Source organism: Ranitomeya variabilis, chromosome 6, assembly GCF_051348905.1.
Source record: "Ranitomeya variabilis isolate aRanVar5 chromosome 6, aRanVar5.hap1, whole genome shotgun sequence".
In the NCBI taxonomy this organism is placed as follows: Eukaryota; Metazoa; Chordata; class Amphibia; order Anura; family Dendrobatidae; genus Ranitomeya; species Ranitomeya variabilis.
Genome location: NC_135237.1, coordinates 4,623,979 through 4,651,091, shown reverse-complemented (window position 1 = coordinate 4,651,091; position 27,113 = coordinate 4,623,979). Strand labels below are relative to the sequence as shown.

The 27,113-nt window shown below is 36.7% G+C and overlaps 1 protein-coding gene across 1 annotated transcript in view; it reads left to right on the top strand.

Annotated features, from left to right (window-relative positions):
• LOC143781254 (uncharacterized) overlaps window positions 1-26,406 on the top strand; it is a 116,314-nt gene extending 89,908 nt beyond the window's left edge. The window contains exon 2 of the mRNA XM_077267747.1: window positions 19,339-26,406. Coding sequence (XP_077123862.1) covers window positions 19,357-26,292 — 6,936 coding nt within the window. The 5' untranslated portion in view covers window positions 19,339-19,356 and the 3' untranslated portion in view covers window positions 26,293-26,406. The remainder of the gene's footprint in view (window positions 1-19,338) is intronic.
• Window positions 26,407-27,113: the final 707 nt, after the last annotated feature.

The following is a 27,113-nucleotide window of genomic DNA, read 5'->3' as shown; positions in this document are numbered from 1 at the left end:
TATATATAATATACACGTCCTGTGTGATCGGGGTCATATATATATATATAATATACACGTCCTGTGTGATCGGGGTCATATATATATATATATACACGTCCTGTGTGATCGGGGTCATATATATATATAAATAATATACACGTCCTGTGTGATCGGGGTCATATATATATATATAATATACACGTCCTGTGTGATCGGGGTCATATATATATAATATACACGTCCTGTGTGATCGGGGTCATATATATATATAATATACACGTCCTGTGTGATCGGGGTCATATATATATATATATATAATATACACGTCCTGTGTGATCGGGGTCATATATATATATATATATAATATACACGTCCTGTGTGATCGGGGTCATATATATATATATATATAATATACACGTCCTGTGTGATCGGGGTCATATATATATATATATATATATATATATATAATATACACGTCCTGTGTGATCGGGGTCATATATATATATAATATACACGTCCTGTGTGATCGGGGTCATATATATTATATATATACACGTCCTGTGTGATCGGGGTCATATATATATATAATATACACGTCCTGTGTGATCGGGGTCATATATATATAATATACACGTCCTGTGTGATCGGGGTCATATATATATATAAATAATATACACGTCCTGTGTGATCGGGGTCATATATATATATATAATATACACGTCCTGTGTGATCGGGGTCATATATATATAATATACACGTCCTGTGTGATCGGGGGTCATATATATATATTATAATATACACGTCCTGTGTGATCGGGGTCATATATATATATATATAATATACACGTCCTGTGTGATCGGGGTCATATATATATAATATACACGTCCTGTGTGATCGGGGTCATATATATATATATATAATATACACGTCCTGTGTGATCGGGGTCATATATAAATAATATACACGTCCTGTGTGATCGGGGTCATATATATATATATATATATATATATAATATACACGTCCTGTGTGATCGGGATCATATATATATATATATAATATACACGTCCTGTGTGATCGGGGTCATATATATATATATAATATACACGTCCTGTGTGATCGGGGTCATATATATATATAATATACACGTCCTGTGTGATCGGGGTCATATATATATATAATATACACGTCCTGTGTGATCGGGGTCATATATATATATATATATAATATACACGTCCTGTGTGATCGGGGTCATATATATATAAAATATATATATATATATATATATAATATACACGTCCTGTGTGATCGGGGTCATATATATATATATATAATATACACGTCCTGTGTGATCGGGGTCATATATATATATAATATACACGTCCTGTGTGATCGGGGTCACATATATATATATATAATATACACGTCCTGTGTGATCGGGGTCATATATATATATAATATACACGTCCTGTGTGATCGGGGTCATATATATATATAATATACACGTCCTGTGTGATCGGGGTCATATATATATATATAATATACACGTCCTGTGTGATCGGGGTCATATATATATATATATATATATATATATATATATATATATAATATACACGTCCTGTGTGATCGGGGTCATATATATATATATATAATATACACGTCCTGTGTGATCGGGGTCATATATATATATAATATACACGTCCTGTGTGATCGGGGTCATATATATATATAAATAATATACACGTCCTGTGTGATCGGGGGTCATATATATATAATATATATATATATATATATATATAATATACACGTCCTGTGTGATCGGGGGTCATATATATATATATATATATAATATACACGTCCTGTGTGATCGGGGTCATATATATATATATATATCACGTCCTGTGTGATCGGGGTCATATATATATATATATATAATATACACGTCCTGTGTGATCGGGGTCATATATATATATATAATATACACGTCCTGTGTGATCGGGGTCATATATATATATATATAATATACACGTCCTGTGTGATCGGGGTCATATATATATAATATATATAATATACACGTCCTGTGTGATCGGGGGTCATATATATATATATAATATACACGTCCTGTGTGATCGGGGTCATATATATATATATAATATACACGTCCTGTGTGATCGGGGTCATATATATATATAATATACACATCCTGTGTGATCGGGGGTCATATATATATATATATAATATACACATCCTGTGTGATCGGGGGTCATATATATATATATATAATGTACACGTCCTGTGTGATCGGGGACATATATATATATAATATACACGTCCTGTGTGATCGGGGTCATATATATATATATATATATATAATATACACGTCCTGTGTGATCGGGGTCATATATATATATATAATATACACGTCCTGTGTGATCGGGGTCATATATATATAATATACACGTCCTGTGTGATCGGGGTCATATATATATATATATATATAATATACACGTCCTGTGTGATCGGGGTCATATATATATATATATATAATATACACGTCCTGTGTGATCGGGGTCATATATATATATAATATACACGTCCTGTGTGATCGGGGTCATATATATATATATATAATATACACGTCCTGTGTGATCGGGGTCATATATATATATATATATATATATATATATATATATATATATAATATACACGTCCTGTGTGATCGGGGTCATATATATATATAATATACACGTCCTGTGTGATCGGGGGTCATATATATATAATATACACGTCCTGTGTGATCGGGGTCATATATATATATATAATATACACGTCCTGTGTGATCGGGGTCATATATATATAATATATATATATATATATATATAATATACACGTCCTGTGTGATCGGGGTCATATATATATATATATATATAATATACACGTCCTGTGTGATCGGGGTCATATATATATAATATACACGTCCTGTGTGATCAGGGTCATATATATATATATATATATATATATATATATATATATATATATATATATATATATATATATATATATATATATATATATATATATAATATACACGTCCTGTGTGATCGGGGGTCATATATATATATAATATACACGTCCTGTGTGATCGGGGTCATGTATATATATATATATATAATATACACGTCCTGTGTGATCGGGGTCATATATATATATAATATACACGTCCTGTGTGATCGGGGTCATATATATATATATATATATAATATACACGTCCTGTGTGATCGGGGTCACATATATATATATAAATAATATACACGTCCTGTGTGATCGGGGGTCATATATATATATATAATATACACGTCCTGTGTGATCGGGGTCATATATATATATATATATATATATATATATAATATACATGTCCTGTGTGATCGGGGTCATATATATATATATATAATATACACGTCCTGTGTGATCGGGGTCATATATATATATAATATACATGTCCTGTGTGATCGGGGTCATGTATATATATATATATATAATATACACGTCCTGTGTGATCGGGGTCATATATATATATAATATACACGTCCTGTGTGATCGGGGTCATATATATATATAATATACACGTCCTGTGTGATCGGGGTCATATATATATATATATAATATACACGTCCTGTGTGATCGGGGTCATATATATATATATATATATATATAATATACATGTCCTGTGTGATCGGGGTCATGTATATATATATATATAATATACACGTCCTGTGTGATCGGGGGTCATATATATATATAATATACACGTCCTGTGTGATCGGGGTCATATATATATATAATATACACGTCCTGTGTGATCGGGGTCATATATATATATATAATATACACGTCCTGTGTGATCGGAGTCATATATATATATATAATATACACGTCCTGTGTGATCGGGGTCATATATATATATAATATACACGTCCTGTGTGATCGGGGTCATATATATATAATATACACGTCCTGTGTGATCGGGGTTATATATATATAATATACACGTCCTGTGTGATCGGGGTCATGTATATATATATATATAATATACACGTCCTGTGTGATCGGGGTCATATATATATATAATATATAATATACACGTCCTGTGTGATCGGGGTCATGTATATATATATATATAATATACACGTCCTGTGTGATCGGGGTTATATATATATAATATACACGTCCTGTGTGATCGGGGTCATATATATATATAATATATAATATACACGTCCTGTGTGATCGGGGTCATATATATATATAATATACACGTCCTGTGTGATCGGGGTCATATATATATATATAATATATAATATACACGTCCTGTGTGATCGGGGTCATATATATATATAATATATAATATACACGTCCTGTGTGATCGGGGTCATATATATATATAATATACACGTCCTGTGTGATCGGGGTCATATATATATATATAATATATAATATACACGTCCTGTGTGATCGGGGTCATATATATATATATATATATAATATACACGTCCTGTGTGATCGGGGTCATATATATATAATATACACGTCCTGTGTGATCGGGGTCACATATATATATATAAATAATATACACGTCCTGTGTGATCGGGGGTCATATATATATATATAATATACACGTCCTGTGTGATCGGGGTCATATATATATAATATACACGTCCTGTGTGATCGGGGGTCATATATATATATATATATAATATACACGTCCTGTGTGATCGGGGTCATATATATATATATAATATACACGTCCTGTGTGATCGGGGTCATATATATATATATATATATATATATATATATATATATATATATATATATATATATATATATATATATATATATATATATATATATAATATACACGTCCTGTGTGATCGGGGTCATATATATATAATATACACGTCCTGTGTGATCGGGGTCATATATATATATATATAATATACACGTCCTGTGTGATCGGGGTCATATATATATAATATACACGTCCTGTGTGATCGGGGGTCATATATATATATATAATATACACGTCCTGTGTGATCGGGGTCATATATATATATAATATACACGTCCTGTGTGATCGGGGGTCATATATATATATATATATAATATACACGTCCTGTGTGATCGGGGTCATATATATATATAAATAATATACACGTCCTGTGTGATCGGGGTCATATATATATATATATAATATACACGTCCTGTGTGATCGGGGTCATATATATATAATATACACGTCCTGTGTGATCGGGGTCATATATATATATATATATATATATATATAATATACACGTCCTGTGTGATCGGGGTCATATATATATATAATATACACGTCCTGTGTGATTGGGGTCATATATATATATATATATAATATACACGTCCTGTGTGATCGGGGTCATATATATATATAATATACACGTCCTGTGTGATCGGGGTCATATATATATATATAATATACACGTCCTGTGTGATCGGGGTCATATATATATATATATATATAATATACACGTCCTGTGTGATCGGGGTCATATATATATATATATATAATATACACGTCCTGTGTGATCGGGGGTCATATATATATATAAATAATATACACGTCCTGTGTGATCGGGGTCATATATATATAATATACACGTCCTGTGTGATCGGGGTCATATATATATATAAATAATATACACGTCCTGTGTGATCGGGGTCATATATATATATATATAATATACACGTCCTGTGTGATCGGGGTCATATATATATAATATACACGTCCTGTGTGATCGGGGTCATATATATATATATATATATATATATATATATAATATACACGTCCTGTGTGATCGGGGTCATATATATATATATAATATACACGTCCTGTGTGATTGGGGTCATATATATATATATATATAATATACACGTCCTGTGTGATCGGGGTCATATATATATATAATATACACGTCCTGTGTGATCGGGGTCATATATATATATATAATATACACGTCCTGTGTGATCGGGGTCATATATATATATATATATATAATATACACGTCCTGTGTGATCGGGGTCATATATATATAATATACACTTCCTGTGTGATCGGGGTCATATATATATATAATATACACGTCCTGTGTGATCGGGGTCATATATATATATATATAATATACACGTCCTGTGTGATCGGGGTCATATATATATATAATATACACGTCCTGTGTGATCGGGGTCATATATATATAATATACACGTCCTGTGTGATCGGGGTCATATATATATATAATATACACGTCCTGTGTGATCGGGGTCATATATATATATAATATACACGTCCTGTGTGATCGGGGTCATATATATATATATATATATATAATATACACGTCCTGTGTGATCGGGGTCATATATATATAATATACACGTCCTGTGTGATCGGGGTCATATATATATATAATATACACATCCTGTGTGATCGGGGGTCATATATATATATATATATATATACACGTCCTGTGTGATCGGGGTCATATATATATAATATACACGTCCTGTGTGATCGGGGTCATATATATATATATATTAATATACACGTCCTGTGTGATCGGGGTCATATATATATATATAATATACACGTCCTGTGTGATCGGGGTCATATATATATATAATATACACGTCCTGTGTGATCGGGGTCATATATATATATATATATATAATATACACGTCCTGTGTGATCGGGGTCATATATATATATAATATACACGTCCTGTGTGATCGGGGTCATATATATATATAATATACACGTCCTGTGTGATCGGGGTCATATATATATAATATACACGTCCTGTGTGATCGGGGTCATATATATATATATAATATACACGTCCTGTGTGATCGGGGTCATATATATATATATATATATAATATACACGTCCTGTGTGATCGGGGTCATATATATATAATATACACGTCCTGTGTGATCGGGGTCATATATATATATAATATACACGTCCTGTGTGATCGGGGTCATATATATATATATATATATATAATATACACGTCCTGTGTGATCGGGGTCATATATATATAATATACACTTCCTGTGTGATCGGGGTCATATATATATATAATATACACGTCCTGTGTGATCGGGGTCATATATATATATATATAATATACACGTCCTGTGTGATCGGGGTCATATATATATATAATATACACGTCCTGTGTGATCGGGGTCATATATATATAATATACACGTCCTGTGTGATCAGGGTCATATATATATAATATACACGTCCTGTGTGATCGGGGTCATATATATATAATATACACGTCCTGTGTGATCGGGGTCATATATATATATATAATATACACGTCCTGTGTGATCGGGGTCATATATATATATATATATATAATATACACGTCCTGTGTGATCGGGGTCACATATATATATAAATAATATACACGTCCTGTGTGATCGGGGGTCATATATATATATATATAATATACACGTCCTGTGTGATCGGGGTCATATATATATAATATACACGTCCTGTGTGATCGGGGTCATATATATATATAATATACACATCCTGTGTGATCGGGGTCATATATATATAATATACACGTCCTGTGTGATCGGGGTCATATATATATATATAATATACACGTCCTGTGTGATCGGGGTCATATATATATAATATACACGTCCTGTGTGATCGGGGGTCATATATATATATATATATAATATACACGTCCTGTGTGATCGGGGGTCATATATATATATATATAATATACACGTCCTGTGTGATCGGGGGTCATATATATATATATAATATACACGTCCTGTGTGATCGGGGTCATATATATATATATAATATACACGTCCTGTGTGATCGGGGGTCATATATATATATATATAATATACACGTCCTGTGTGATCGGGGTCATATATATATATATAATATACACGTCCTGTGTGATCGGGGGTCATATATATATATATATAATATACACGTCCTGTGTGATCGGGGGTCATATACATATATATAATATACACGTCCTGTGTGATCGGGGTCATATATATATATAATATACACGTCCTGTGTGATCGGGGTCATATATATATAATATACACGTCCTGTGTGATCGGGGTCATATATATATATATAATATACACGTCCTGTGTGATCGGGGTCATATATATATATATATATATATATATATAATATACACGTCCTGTGTGATCGGGGTCATATATATATATATATATATAATATACACGTCCTGTGTGATCGGGGTCATATATATATATATATATATAATATACACGTCCTGTGTGATCGGGGTCATATATATATATAATATACACGTCCTGTGTGATCGGGGTCATATATATATATATAATATACACGTCCTGTGTGATCGGGGGTCATATATATATATAATATACATGTCCTGTGTGATCGGGGTCATATATATATATATATATATATAATATACACGTCCTGTGTGATCGGGGTCATATATATATATAATATACACGTCCTGTGTGATCGGGGTCATATATATATATAATATACACGTCCTGTGTGATCGGGGTCATATATATATATATATAATATACACGTCCTGTGTGATCGGGGTCATATATATATATATATATATATATAATATACACGTCCTGTGTGATCGGGGTCATATATATATATATAATATACACGTCCTGTGTGATCGGGGTCATATATATATATAATATACACGTCCTGTGTGATCGGGGTCATATATATATATATATAATATACACGTCCTGTGTGATCGGGGTCATATATATATATATATATATATATAATATACACGTCCTGTGTGATCGGGGTCATATATATATATAATATACACGTCCTGTGTGATCGGGGTCATATATATATATATAATATACACGTCCTGTGTGATCGGGGTCATATATATATAATATACACGTCCTGTGTGATCGGGGGTCATATATATATATATAATATACACGTCCTGTGTGATCGGGGTCATATATATATAATATACACGTCCTGTGTGATCGGGGTCATATATATATATATATAATATACACGTCCTGTGTGATCGGGGGTCATATATATATATATATAATATACACGTCCTGTGTGATCGGGGGTCATATATATATATATATAATATACACGTCCTGTGTGATCGGGGTCATATATATATAATATACACGTCCTGTGTGATCGGGGTCATATATATATATATATATAATATACACGTCCTGTGTGATCGGGGGTCATATATATATATATATAATATACACGTCCTGTGTGATCGGGGGTCATATATATATATATATATAATATACACGTCCTGTGTGATCGGGGTCATATATATATATAATATACACGTCCTGTGTGATCGGGGTCATATATATATATATATATAATATACACGTCCTGTGTGATCGGGGTCATATATATATATATAATATACACGTCCTGTGTGATCGGGGTCATATATATATATATAATATACACGTCCTGTGTGATCGGGGGTCATATATATATATATAATATACACGTCCTGTGTGATCGGGGGTCATATATATATATAATATACACGTCCTGTGTGATCGGGGGTCATATATATATATATATATATATATATATATATAATATACACGTCCTGTGTGATCGGGGTCATATATATATATATATATATATATATATATATATATATATATATATATATATATATATAATATACACGTCCTGTGTGATCGGGGTCATATATATATATATATATATATATAATATACACGTCCTGTGTGATCGGGGTCATATATATATATATATAATATACACGTCCTGTGTGATCGGGGTCATATATATATATATAATATACACGTCCTGTGTGATCGGGGTCATATATATATATATATAATATACACGTCCTGTGTGATCGGGGTCATATATATATATATAATATACACGTCCTGTGTGATCGGGGGTCATATATATATAATATACACATCCTGTGTGATCGGGGTCATATATATATATAATATACACGTCCTGTGTGATCGGGGTCATATATATATATATATATATATATAATATACACGTCCTGTGTGATCGGGGTCATATATATATATATATATATATAATATACACGTCCTGTGTGATCGGGGTCATATATATATATATATATATAATATACACGTCCTGTGTGATCGGGGTCATATATATATATATATATATATAATATACACGTCCTGTGTGATCGGGGTCATATATATATATATATATAATATACACGTCCTGTGTGATCGGGGTCATATATATATAATATACACGTCCTGTGTGATCGGGGTCATATATATATATATATATATAATATACACGTCCTGTGTGATCGGGGTCATATATATATAATATACACGTCCTGTGTGATCGGGGTCATATATATATATATAATATACACGTCCTGTGTGATCGGGGTCATATATATATAATATACACATCCTGTGTGATCGGGGTCATATATATATATATAATATACACGTCCTGTGTGATCGGGGTCATATATATATATATATATAATATACACGTCCTGTGTGATCGGGGGTCATATATATATATATATAATATACACGTCCTGTGTGATCGGGGGTCATATATATATATATATATAATATACACGTCCTGTGTGATCGGGGGTCATATATATATATATAATATACACGTCCTGTGTGATCGGGGTCATATATATATATATAATATACACGTCCTGTGTGATCGGGGGTCATATATATATATATATAATATACACGTCCTGTGTGATCGGGGTCATATATATATATATAATATACACGTCCTGTGTGATCGGGGGTCATATATATATATATAATATACACGTCCTGTGTGATCGGGGGTCATATACATATATATAATATACACGTCCTGTGTGATCGGGGTCATATATATATATAATATACACGTCCTGTGTGATCGGGGTCATATATATATAATATACACGTCCTGTGTGATCGGGGTCATATATATATATATAATATACACGTCCTGTGTGATCGGGGTCATATATATATATATATATATATATATATATATATAATATACACGTCCTGTGTGATCGGGGTCATATATATATATATATATAATATACACGTCCTGTGTGATCGGGGTCATATATATATATATATATATAATATACACGTCCTGTGTGATCGGGGTCATATATATATATAATATACACGTCCTGTGTGATCGGGGTCATATATATATATATAATATACACGTCCTGTGTGATCGGGGGTCATATATATATATAATATACATGTCCTGTGTGATCGGGGTCATATATATATATATATATATATAATATACACGTCCTGTGTGATCGGGGTCATATATATATATAATATACACGTCCTGTGTGATCGGGGTCATATATATATATAATATACACGTCCTGTGTGATCGGGGTCATATATATATATATATATATATATATATATATATATATATATATATATATATATATATATAATATACACGTCCTGTGTGATCGGGGTCATATATATATATATATAATATACACGTCCTGTGTGATCGGGGTCATATATATATATATATATATATAATATACACGTCCTGTGTGATCGGGGTCATATATATATATAATATACACGTCCTGTGTGATCGGGGTCATATATATATAATATACACGTCCTGTGTGATCGGGGTCATATATATATATATATAATATACACGTCCTGTGTGATCGGGGTCATATATATATAATATACACGTCCTGTGTGATCGGGGGTCATATATATATATATAATATACACGTCCTGTGTGATCGGGGTCATATATATATAATATACACGTCCTGTGTGATCGGGGTCATATATATATATATATAATATACACGTCCTGTGTGATCGGGGGTCATATATATATATATATAATATACACGTCCTGTGTGATCGGGGGTCATATATATATATATATAATATACACGTCCTGTGTGATCGGGGTCATATATATATATATATATATAATATACACGTCCTGTGTGATCGGGGTCATATATATATATAATATACACGTCCTGTGTGATCGGGGTCATATATATATATATATATAATATACACGTCCTGTGTGATCGGGGTCATATATATATATATAATATACACGTCCTGTGTGATCGGGGTCATATATATATATATAATATACACGTCCTGTGTGATCGGGGTCATATATATATATATAATATACACGTCCTGTGTGATCGGGGGTCATATATATATATAATATACACGTCCTGTGTGATCGGGGGTCATATATATATATAATATACACGTCCTGTGTGATCAGGGTCATATATATATATATAATATACACGTCCTGTGTGATCGGGGGTCATATATATATATATATATATATAATATACACGTCCTGTGTGATCGGGGTCATATATATATATATATATATATATATATATATATATATAATATACACGTCCTGTGTGATCGGGGTCATATATATATATATATAATATACACGTCCTGTGTGATCGGGGTCATATATATATATATAATATACACGTCCTGTGTGATCGGGGTCATATATATATATATATAATATACACGTCCTGTGTGATCGGGGTCATATATATATATATAATATACACGTCCTGTGTGATCGGGGTCATATATATATATATATAATATACACGTCCTGTGTGATCGGGGTCATATATATATATATATAATATACACGTCCTGTGTGATCGGGGTCATATATATATATAATATACACGTCCTGTGTGATCGGGGTCATATATATATATATATATATAATATACACGTCCTGTGTGATCGGGGTCATATATATATATATATATATATATAATATACACGTCCTGTGTGATCGGGGTCATATATATATATATATAATATACACGTCCTGTGTGATCGGGGTCATATATATATATATATATATAATATACACGTCCTGTGTGATCGGGGTCATATATATATATATATATAATATACACGTCCTGTGTGATCGGGGTCATATATATATAATATACACGTCCTGTGTGATCGGGGTCATATATATATATATATATATATATAATATACACGTCCTGTGTGATCGGGGTCATATATATATAATATACACGTCCTGTGTGATCGGGGTCATATATATATATATATAATATACACGTCCTGTGTGATCGGGGTCATATATATATATAATATACACGTCCTGTGTGATCGGGGTCATATATATATATATAATATACACGTCCTGTGTGATCGGGGTCATATATATATATATATATATATAATATACACGTCCTGTGTGATCGGGGTCATATATATATATATAATATACACGTCCTGTGTGATCGGGGTCATATATATATATATATATATATATATAATATACACGTCCTGTGTGATCGGGGTCATATATATATATATAATATACACGTCCTGTGTGATCGGGGTCATATATATATATATATATATATATATATATAATATACACGTCCTGTGTGATCGGGGGTCATATATATATATAATATACACATCCTGTGTGATCGGGGTCATATATATATATATAATATACACGTCCTGTGTGATCGGGGTCATATATATATATATAATATACACGTCCTGTGTGATCGGGGTCATATATATATATATATATATATATAATATACACGTCCTGTGTGATCGGGGGTCATATATATATATAATATACACATCCTGTGTGATCGGGGTCATATATATATATATATATATATATATATATATATATATATATATATAATATACACGTCCTGTGTGATCGGGGTCATATATATATATAATATACACGTCCTGTGTGATCGGGGGTCATATATATATATATAATATACACGTCCTGTGTGATCGGGGTCATATATATATATATATATATATATATATATATATATATATTATACACGTCCTGTGTGATCGGGGTCATATATATATATATATAATATACACGTCCTGTGTGATCGGGGTCATATATATATATATATATATAATATACACGTCCTGTGTGATCGGGGTCATATATATATATATAATATACATGTCCTGTGTGATCGGGGTCATATATATATATATATATATAATATACACGTCCTGTGTGATCGGGGTCATATATATATATATATATATATATATATATATTATACACGTCCTGTGTGATCGGGGTCATATATATATATATATATAATATACACGTCCTGTGTGATCGGGGTCATATATATATATATATATATAATATACACGTCCTGTGTGATCGGGGTCATATATATATATATAATATACACGTCCTGTGTGATCGGGGTCATATATATATATATAATATACACGTCCTGTGTGATCGGGGTCATATATATATATATAATATACACGTCCTGTGTGATCGGGGTCATATATATATATATATAATATACACGTCCTGTGTGATCGGGGGTCATATATATATATATATAATATACACGTCCTGTGTGATCGGGGGTCATATATATATATATAATATACACGTCCTGTGTGATCGGGGGTCATATATATATATAATATACACGTCCTGTGTGATCGGGGGTCATATATATATATAATATACACGTCCTGTGTGATCGGGGTCATATATATATATAATATACACGTCCTGTGTGATCGGGGTCATATATATATATAATATACACGTCCTGTGTGATCGGGGTCATATATATATATATAATATACACGTCCTGTGTGATCGGGGGTCATATATATATATATAATATACACGTCCTGTGTGATCGGGGGTCATATATATATATAATATACACGTCCTGTGTGATCGGGGTCATATATATATATAATATACACGTCCTGTGTGATCGGGGTCATATATATATATATAATATACACGTCCTGTGTGATCGGGGTCATATATATATATATATAATATACACGTCCTGTGTGATCGGGGGTCATATATATATATAATATACACGTCCTGTGTGATCGGGGTCATATATATATATATATAATATACACGTCCTGTGTGATCGGGGGTCATATATATATATAATATACACGTCCTGTGTGATCGGGGTCATATATATATATATAATATACACGTCCTGTGTGATCGGGGTCATATATATATATATATATATAATATACACGTCCTGTGTGATCGGGATCATTTATATATATATATAATATACACGTCCTGTGTGATCGGGGTCATATATATATATATATATAATATACACGTCCTGTGTGATCGGGGTCATATATATATAATATACACGTCCTGTGTGATCGGGGTCATATATATATAATATACACGTCCTGTGTGATCGGGGTCATATATATATATATAATATACACGTCCTGTGTGATCGGGGTCATATATATATATATATATATATAATATACACGTCCTGTGTGATCGGGGTCATATATATATATATAATATACACGTCCTGTGTGATCGGGGTCATATATATATATATATATATATATATAATATACACGTCCTGTGTGATTGGGGTCATATATATATATATAATATACACGTCCTGTGTGATCGGGGTCATATATATATATAATATACACGTCCTGTGTGATCGGGGGTCATATATATATATATAATATACACGTCCTGTGTGATCGGGGTCATATATATATAATATACACGTCCTGTGTGATCGGGGTCATATATATATATAATATACACGTCCTGTGTGATCGGGGTTATATATATATAATATACACGTCCTGTGTGATCGGGGTCATATATATATATATAATATACACGTCCTGTGTGATCGGGGTCATATATATATATATATATAATATACACGTCCTGTGTGATCGGGGTCATATATATATATATAATATACACGTCCTGTGTGATCGGGGTCATATATATATATATAATATACACGTCCTGTGTGATCGGGGTCATATATATATATAATATACACGTCCTGTGTGATCGGGGTCATATATATATATATAATATACACATCCTGTGTGATCGGGGTCATATATATATATATATATATATATATATATATATATATATATATATATATATATATATACACGTCCTGTGTGATCGGGGTCATATATATATATAATATACACGTCCTGTGTGATCGGGGGTCATATATATATATATAATATACACGTCCTGTGTGATCGGGGTCATATATATATATAATATACACGTCCTGTGTGATCGGGGTCATATATATATATATAATATACACGTCCTGTGTGATCGGGGTCATATATATATAATATACACGTCCTGTGTGATCGGGGTCATATATATATAATATACACGTCCTGTGTGATCGGGGTCATATATATATATAATATACACGTCCTGTGTGATCGGGGTCATATATATATATAATATACACGTCCTGTGTGATCGGGGTCATATATATATAATATACACGTCCTGTGTGATCGGGGTCATATATATATAATATACACGTCCTGTGTGATCGGGGTCATATATATATAATATACACGTCCTGTGTGATCGGGGTCATATATATATATAATATACACGTCCTGTGTGATCGGGGTCATATATATATATATAATATACACGTCCTGTGTGATCGGGGTCATATATATATATAATATACACGTCCTGTGTGATCGGGGTCATATATATATATAATATACACGTCCTGTGTGATCGGGGTCATATATATATATATATATATATATATATATAATATACACGTCCTGTGTGATCGGGGTCATATATATATATATATATATATATATATATATATATATAATATACACGTCCTGTGTGATCGGGGTCATATATATATATAATATACACATCCTGTGTGATCGGGGTCATATCTATATATATAATTGTCTAAGGGTTTTTCCGTCTGTCTGTCTGTCTGTCTGTCTGTCTGTCTGTCTGTCTGTCTGTCCTGGAAATCACTCCATATAAGGTATGGTCTACAAACAGGATACCTTATATGGAGTGGTCGGCGGTTTGTAGACCATACCTTATATGGAGTGGTCGGCGGTTTGTAGACCATACCTTATATGGAGTGGTCGGCGGTTTGTCGGGCGGCCTCGACCAATCAGAGATGGGCACAGCATGGCGACGATGATGTCATAATGGTTGCCATGGCGACGATGATGTCATAAAGGTTGCCTCGACCAATCAGCGACGGGCACAGTCTGCCGCGAATCACATACTACGGGGACATGCATATTCTAGAATACCCGATGCATTAGAATCTGGCCACAGTCTAGTATATATATATATATATATATAATATACACGTCCTGTGTGATCGGGGTCATATATATATATATATATATAATATACACGTCCTGTGTGATCGAGCCTTGCCAAAGTTCGGCCCCCTGGAACTTTTCACCCTTTTCCCACATATCATGCTTCAAACATAAAGATACCAAATGGAAATTTTTCATGAAGAATCAACAACAAGTGGAACACAATTGGGAAGTTGAACGAAATTTATTGGTTATTTTAAATTTTTGTGGAAATTCAAAAACTGAACAGTGGGGCGTGCAATATTATTCGGCCCCTGTAACTTAATACTTTGTTGCGCCGCCTTTTGCTGCGATTACAAGTCTCTTGGGGTTTGTCTCTATCAGTTTTGTACATGGAGAGACTGAAATTCTCGCCCGTTCTTCCTTGGCAAACAGCTCGAGCTCAGTGAGGTTTGATGGAGATCGTTTGTGATCAGCAGTTTTCAGCTCTTTCCACAGATTCTCGATTGGATTGAGCTCTGGACTGTGACTTGGCCATTCTAACACCTGGATACGTTTATTTGTGAACCATTCCATTGTAGATTTTGCTTTGTGTTTGGGATCATTGTCTTGTTGGAAGACAAATCTCCGTCCCAGTCTCAGGTCTTTTGCAGACTCCAACAGGTTTTCTTCTAGAATGGTCCTGTATTTGGCTCCATTTATCTTCCCATCAATTTTAACCATCTTCCCTGTCCCTGCTGAAGAAAAGCAGGCGCAAACCAGGATGCTGCCACCACCATGTTTGACAGTGGGGATGGTGTGTTCAGGGTGATGAGCTGTGTTGCTTTTACACCAAACATATCGTTTCGCATTGTTGCCAAAAAGTTTGATTTTGGATTCATCTGACCAGAGCACCTTCTTCCACGTTTGGTGTCTCCCAGGTGGCTTGTTGCAAACTTTAAACAACACTTTTCATGGATATCTTTGAGAAATGGCTTTCTTCTTGCCACTCTTCCATAAAGGCCAGATTTGTGCAGTGTACGACTGATTGTTGTCCTATGGACAGACTGTCCCACCTCAGCTGTAGATCTCTGCAGTTCATCCAGAGTGATCATGGGCCTCTTGGCTGCATCTCTGATCAGTCTTCTCCTTGTTTGAGATGAAAGTTTAGAGGGACGGCCGGGTCTTGTTAGATTTGTAGTGGTATGATGCTTGTTTCATTTCAATATGATCGCTTGCACAGTGCTCCTTCGGATGTTTAAAGTTTTGGAAATCATTTTGTATCCAAATCTGGCTTTAAACTTCTCCACAACAGTATCACGGACCTTCCTGTTGTGTTCCTTGGTCTTCATGATGCTCTCTGTGCTTCACACAGAACCCTGAGACTATCACAGAGCAGGTGCATTTATACGGAGACTTGATCACACACAGGTGGATTATATTTATCATCATTAGTCATTTAGGACAACATTGGATCATTCAGAGATCCGCAATGAACTTCTGCACTGAAAGTAAAGGGGCCGAATAATATTGCACGCCCCACTTTTCAGTTTTTGAATTTCCACAAAAAATTAAAATAACCAATATATTTTGTTCAACTTCACAATTGTGTTCCACTTGTTGATTCTTCACCTAAAATTTACATTTGGTATCTTGATGTTTGAAGCATGATATGTGGGGAAAGGTTGGAAAGTTCCAGGGGCCAAATACTTTCGCATGGCACTGTATGTAATATACATATCCTTAGATAATAATCATCAGATATATGGTATATCAGCTGGTGGTCTGTCTGCTCTCCAGGTACATTCTCCATGCTCATTGTCTTGTGTATCTGACTTGGTGGGCATGGGTTGGGGCCCCTGTAACTGGGGTTAAATGCAGGATACAGTCTGTTGGTTTATTATTCCCGTATAAATCAGTGCCCCCCCCCCCACCCATATCACATCTGGATTATAACCTCTTTTTTTTCTTTCTACTTCTAGGGTCCTGTGACCGGTAGGATGCAGAGTACAGAGCGCAGCACCCGCTCTTCCAAGAGATTTGTGCCCGATGCAGCGCAAAAGAACCAGAGCACCCCCACAGACACCGGACAGTATATGTGCATTGAGTGCAGCGAAACATTCGACACTAAGTTGGAGTTGAACTCTCATCGTCAGAGTCATGTGACCAAGAAGCAGTTCACGTGTTCCCATTGCGGAAGAGGATTCCACCACCAGGTCTTCTTACAAATGCATGAGAGAAGCCATGAAGACGGCATCTCCCGCTCTTCGCTGACAAAGGCGCCTGCAGGTCGTGTCATATCCACCCGAAGCAGCAAGTCATCGTTGGGAGCTGATGTTATCCATGTGGCACCCATCCCCACCAAACCTTCCTATCAGCTTAACTCTAAAGTCCAATTCAAAAGCGGGGAAAAAGTGAACAAGGACATTGCACCCCGACAATGTGTGACAAGACACACCCGAGGAACTTCTCCACCTGCCCGGCAAAGAAAAGACAGCTCTGACAAGAAGACCTTTGAGCTGAGAATATCGAAGCTGTCTGACAGCACCATTCAGGTCATTGATCCTTTTGGAAACACCCTTGAGATCCTTGCTGAGGTCTTCAACAACTACACTATCGGGGAATCTGAAGACGATGAGAGTGTGAGCCCCACTGGAGACTCGGAGATCTCTGTTGCACCTTCCTCCAGTCCTGTCCCTCCGGACATAGCAGACGAGACTGCACAAGATCTGGAGCTTCCAAATGAAGTTTCAGAGCCCTCTGAGCCTATAGATAATGCTGAGACGGTGGAAGATCTGCCGTTGTGTGGTGTAGAGTCTGTCTCCAGTGCCAGTATCTCTCCAAAGCCTGCTCCTGATTTCATCAATGATGCTGAAGATGTCCTCTCCACAGACAGTCCTCATGTATCCGATACAAAGGACATAACAGACAGTGAACATATAGTACATCAACCAATCTCTGAAATACCTCAGAACTCGTTGGAAGAGGGGATCCTCCCAAGCTGTGCCCAAGACTCTCTCATAATTAAAGATGATCAGAATGAAGGTCCTATGGTGGAGGATGTGAGCGTATGTAATAATGAACTCTCGGAAGTAATTGCTGGCACTCCATCTCTAAAGACTGTCTCTCTAGATGATCCCAGCTCTGTACATTTGGAGGATTCTGAGATGCTACATAGTGCTTGTCTTCACACTGAGGACATTCCCAGTATAATTAAATCTGTCTCTCCCGACCAGCTCCAGGAAGAAGACAGTGATGCTCCTTGCCACACTCCGGTCACAGAAAATGAGAGAGATTCGTCGCTGAAATCAACTTCATCGTTAAGTGACATGGACATTACTGAGGACATTGGTCAATTAGATACCTCGTGTGTAAGGGACAGCATTGATCTAGAGAATGACCGTGTCATGAGTTTGCCTGGCAGTGTTGATGAAAACCATATAATAACTCAAAATAATGCTTTGGAGAGTACCAACCTCAGTGAAAGTGCCCAGATCTCTAAAGAAGGGATGATTGACTGTCTAGATAAAAGGCATGATGAAGCGGTGGTAGAATATGACCAGACAAATGCCCTACAAACATCTCTGACCCTAAAAGAACATGTGTCTGAATCTAATGAGTGTCATAAGAGCGTCAGTAGCGATACCAGCAGCCTAATACATGATCCTGGCCTCCAGACTGACCGATCACCTGCAAACATAGTCTCTAACTCTCTTGTTGATAATGCAGAAGAGAAAATCGATGAAAAGCAAACCACATCCATAAATGAACTGGAGCTTTGCAGCCATACCGTCCATGATGAGACTGAATGTAATTCATGTCCTGCACAAGTCTGCTCCTCAGAACCAAACTCCCCAAAAACAAATGTGGTGATGTGTCTCGACCTTCCTGACCAGAAAAATATTGACTTATCAAATCAGGAGGGAGATTCTATTACTGAAGACATTGGTGAGAAGGTCCATATTTTAGTAGAAAAAGAAGCCAGTGAGGCCATTGCCAAACCTGACAAATTATCACAGATTGCCATTAGTACTGTACCAATCCTCCAAGAAGCACAATGTCTACCAGAACCGGCTCAAGAACTGCACATGGGAGATGGTCAGAAGAGAGATGATCAGAATGTCTATGATGAGATTGATCTGCTCACCATCAAAACATCTCAAAAGAATGTTGATATTTCTGAGTCAAATCCTGCTGATGACACAAGTATGAGCTCGAGTTCACCTTTTCACGATGTTCAACCTCAGAGCAGCAGTCACCTAGACCCAGATGTGAACTTAACAGACACCACAGAGATGGAATCCAATGTCTCCTCTGTGGACATGATGCATATTGTCACTGAGACTAAAGAAAACCAACGAGGTCAGACTCCCGAAGAAGCCCCTGCGCCTTCTCTAGAAGACTTGTCCCTTGCTAATGTAGAAAATATAACTTTTGATCCCACTGAAGAGAATGTCCCAGCATCTGTACCCATCTTAAAAAGTAAAGATGGAGAGAGAACCCCAGTACTAGAGTCATGTGAAGGTAATCTCCTCAGTCTCTTTGAGTCTGCGGTGAGAAGTGCTGGGAATGTCTCCATGCCACCTTGCGATGAAGTTTTGAGAAGTCCAGATGTGGCCTTCAATGTGCAGAGCCTGGTAAGCATCACATCTGCTTATGTAAAGGCACAAGAACATTTCTTAACACAAGGAATTAAACCTGTAGAACAAGATGCTGTCACAAGTTTGAAGATTAATGACACCCTCATAAGCACTACATCTATAGACGATGCTATGCTGCTAGATAAGCTTCAAACTGAAGATTCTGTGACAACCTTATGTCTTCTAGAACCGACTCTAGGTCTGTCTCCTGACCTTGAGGATTTATCTGAAAAATGTTTACTTAGCAGTGATGATGTGAAAGACCTGACAGACCATGACCTTGATAAGAACCTTTCTCAGGAGGTCCCACACAAGCAGTACATTCAGATGTCTAATGCCAACCTTACTGAAAATGACCTGGCTGAAGATTTCGTAGACTCTGATGCCATTTTACTCGATGCTACAAATCTGGATGATACCCCTAAAGAAAATGATATCTCTGCAGTTTCTGTAGATCAGAGTCCTGTACATGAGCTATCTGACATGCTGTCTCCTGATATCCAGGAAAGTGAATGTACTGAAGACCCAGATGACAAACATGTGGGTATCGGGAGCCAGTGCATAAAATGTGGGCGAAAGATCAGACGAGCTAGAAAGGAGATGGTTTGGCGTCCCACATGCTATAAGTGTCGGATAAAGTCAAAGCGGGAGGAGCGTCATGCAGGAGATGTGGGGGGTTGCAGTCCAGACTTTGTGTTGGAAAAAGGCTTTGACAGGAAAAAGGGATCTTCAGATCTCTCAAGCTTCCATATCAAAAAGGAGGCAGGCCCTGCACATGATGATCCTTTCTATCAGGCTGCAAAATCTGTGCACAATATGCAGTTGATGAAGAAAAAGTCTGCTGCCCCACAGAGAAAGTATAAATGTCCGAAGTGCGAGAAGGTCTTCCGAATTCCCTCACTACTTACCAGTCACATGAAATGTCATTTATTGCCGCAATGTATAACGTGTGGATGTCCAATGATGCTGAAGCATAAAACCAAACGCATTCCCAAAAGATGTCGCAAATGTTTCCACAAGATAAAGCAGCAGAAGAAGAAACAGAAGGCTCTCGCTGGTGGAGATGACAGCCTGGATTCTGATAGTGGTTCCCTGTTTGTGGACGAAGTAGATTTACAGGACCAAGTTGAAAATGAACCTAAGCCAAAAAGTGTTTACAGAGATACTGAGCTACCACACTCTATAATCATGAGGAAGCGCAAGAAAACGAATCCTGCCATACAAGCCCTGTACTGTACCTGTGATGTAATACTGAAGAGTGGGAGAAGGCAACCCAAGATATGTAAGAACTGCCAAAAACCAGTCCGAGCTCGGATGGCCCATTCCGCTGGCAAGCCTTCAACTCTAAAGGCCACCAAGAAACCGCTGTCATCGCAGCGTGGTAAGGAAGAGGAGGATGATGATGATTTCTGTAAGGAACAGGAGATGGAGTCGTTAACAGATTTAGATAGAAGTGACCAGATGGTACTGCAAGATGGTGAGAAGCCACGTTTATGCCCGCAGTGTGGTAAAATATTTAAGTGCAATAGATCTTTGAATCTTCACCTATTGAGTCATACGGCGACACAGTGCGAGTCTTGCGGTTGTCGCCTGCAGAAAAAGAAACGAGCAGGTCGCTGGTCAAAAAGGTGCCGCGTTTGTAGACTGCTCACAAAAGATAAAGGCCTAGCTGACAGCGCCATAGAGGAAGACCTCCAATGTGAAAAGATCTTCAAGGAGAAAAATATGACATTGCACCGACTAAAAATGAAGCAGTCAAAGATTGTAAAAAGTAGAAAAATCCAGTCCATTGCCAAACGCAAAAAAGACCTTAAATGGATGAACATGATTTTGGCAGTAAAAGGCCTGACCCGAAAACCCAGAAAAAAGAAAGGTCAGCCTATGAAGAGTCCTACCGAAGAGAAGACTGGTTACAGCTCAGACACAAATGTCAATTTAGTGGGTGAGGACAAAGACCCGGGGACTTCAGGCTTGCACATCTCCCAGAAAAAAGTATTGGGTGGCATACAGAAAGTGAACAGAAAGTGTATGTATAGAGAGAAGAATATTATTAAAGTGGGAGAGCACCAACTGCCCCCATATAGTGATGATCTATCCATTGCTCCAGTATCTGTTAAAGAGGAGGAAAAAAGCCAGTGTTTGGAATGTGACGAAATCTTCTCCAGCTTGGACCTTCTGCTCAGTCACCAGCAAGGCCATGTACACGATCAACCCTTCGTGTGTCCACAGTGCCCCCAGAGTTTCTCTACAGAGCAGTATTTAACTATTCACATTGGCACACACGCTGAAGGGCCCCCTTTCCGCTGCCTCGAATGCAATAAAACTTTTACAAGAAGGAATCACCTGGGTGTACATAGACGTGTGCACACGGGGTCACGACCCTATGCTTGCCCCGATTGCCCTTGCAAATTTCGACAGAAGGGTAGCCTGATCATTCATCGGTACACGCATAGAAACCTTCAGTTCATGATGCTAAAACCCTATCAGTGTTCAGTATGTGAGAAAAGCTTTAAGCAGAAGGAAAGGCTAGTCATTCACGAGCGCCTCCACACTGGAGAATGCCCATTCTCTTGTAAGGACTGTGACAAAGTGTTTCCTAGTAAATCAAGACTCTATGTACATCGGAAGTTGCACAGGGTTGGTGATGCTTCATCTAGTTTAGAGAAAAAAGGACTCTGTAAAGAAGAGGCGGGCAGGCAGCCCTTCCAGTGCAAGGATTGTGGCAAGATCTGTTCGACTAAGGCAAGCCTTGTTCTTCATTGCAAAGTTCATAAGTCTTCAGCCATTATTAACCCAACTGGTGGCCACAAGGAAAACTCAGAAGAAGAAACAAAAGAGACCCTAATTGCTTCTAAGCAGGAGCTCGACATCAAAAGTGAAGCAGAAGTGCATCCTTTTACTTGCAAGGATTGCGGCAAGGTTTGCTCCACAAAGGCCAGCTTAGTACGCCACGGTAAAGTGCATGGTCGAAGTCCAGCATTCGTTTGTAAAAAGTGTAATAAAGTTTGCTCTACCAAGGGCAGCCTTGTTCTTCATCGTAAAATACACAAGTCTCAGTTGATGTATGATATCAAAGTGACTGCTGGGGACCCCCCTTACACTTGCCCGGATTGTAACAAAATCTGTTCTACCAAAGCCAGTTTTGTTCTCCACTTTAGGGTTCACAGAGCATCAGCTAGCAGTCAGCATATGCTTAAAACGAACATGGAGCGAAAAACCTTTGTTTGCAAGGACTGTGGCTTTGTCTGCTCAACCAAAGGCAGCTTTGTCCTACATAGAAAAGTGCACAGAGCCTCGCCTAGCTTAAATCTTAAAGATGGACCCGGGGACCATCCTTTCACATGTAAAGACTGCAATAAAGTCTGCTCCACCAAGGCGAGCCTTGTTCTTCATCGTAGAGTGCATAAAGCAGTGGCCGAGGGTGATCAGAACTTGAAACCCCAGGCACAAGTGGAAGACAAGCCGTATCACTGTAAAGACTGCGGCAAACTCTATTCCACTAAAGGCCGGCTCCTGTCACACATGAAACTACACGCCAGCCAGGATGGTTCTGCCGATGGAGGCCAGGAACTTAATTTAGACACTGAAGAAAAGCCGTTTTCATGTCCTGTGTGTAACATGAGATTCACACGGTTGAAAATTCTTGTCCGACACAAGCTCCTTCACAGTGAAGAAGTCTTCAGCTGTGTACATTGCGGAAAGAGATTCTTGTTCCAGAAATCCCTTATGAACCATGTGCCGATTTGTCTAAAGAGGAGCAAGAGAAAAAGCCTTGGGAAAGACAAGGTTCTGAAAAAGAGGAAAAATAAGGATGAAAGCAATGCTGAAGAAGGACCTCCAAAGAAGAGAAAATACACCAGGAGAGTCATGACTGCTACACAGAAGCTGAAGAATAAAAAGCTAATCAAGGCAAAGAAGCTGGCCATAAGCAAAGAGAAGGGTAAAACCAAGAGGCCGAAAAAGGCAAAAACTGAAGCTGAGCAGGAGCCAGAGGCCGAAGGAAAGGAGCAGAGTGACGAGAAACTCCTGGAGACTCCCACCAAGGAGAAGGAAATCGGGAAAGACAAGAAACCGAAAGATGTGGGAAAAGTAAAGAAAGTGATAAAGAAGGTGCCCCAAAAGCAGAAACGTCAGAATGTTGGCAGTGAAAGCCTGAAGAAGTGGAGGTTAATTGCTGCTGCCACTGTCAAGAAGCGGAAATTACAGGCCGTAATAAGTGGAGGAAAGAAGAAAGTCACGGTGAAGAAAAAAGGGCCAAGTAAAGCCAAGACTGGGGGGAAGAGCAGCAAGGAGTAAGCAGGACCTGCCCACCCCCCATACCGTACACAACAGTGTTCTTATATTAGTCTGATGATTATGCCGTTACATTAATGCTGTGTTTCTTTTAATAAAAATCACTTCTAGTTAAGATGTCTTGGTACGCCCTCCTTTCTGTCCTGGTATATGAGCATTTGTCTCTCTGATTGGGCTGTAGAGGAGAATATTACACCTGGTAGGCCTCGGAGACTTTCATACATGGCTTCTTTTATGCCTTAGGCCAGACTCACACTAGCGGGTGTGATGTGAGAAGCTTGCACATCAATACCCGGCGCTGCCCCCAACACTCGGGACTGGAGTGTGTGGCTGCATAGAAATACATGCAGCCGCACACTCCGGTCCCAAGTGCCGGCGGCAGTGCTGGCTATTGATGCGAGAGACTCGTCACACTCGCAAGTCTGACCCTGGCCTTAAAGCGAGTCTGTCAGCACAGAATGACTGTTCAAACCAAGCACAGGTGCTATGCATCATGGTGCAGCCAAATATTTATTTCCACCTTCCCACCTACATGGGTTTTCCCACATATCCCCATGTCCTCTTTTAATTGACTGTTCTGGCTTCATAGAGGAGAAACCAGCTGGTGGGATGGTGTAGTCAAATGTCTCGCCTCCATGATCCATCGAGCACTAGTGCTTTGTATGAACAGTCTTTCTGTGCTGGCAGTCCCTTTCCTGGATTTTCTTCTCCCCATATTGACTGTAGCTGCTCGGTCATCGGCCAATGCCAGTGGCCCTGACATCTGCGTCCGGTGAACGGGGGCCAGCATGGAGTTCTGCTTGGGTTGCCTTCCCGCGTGTTAT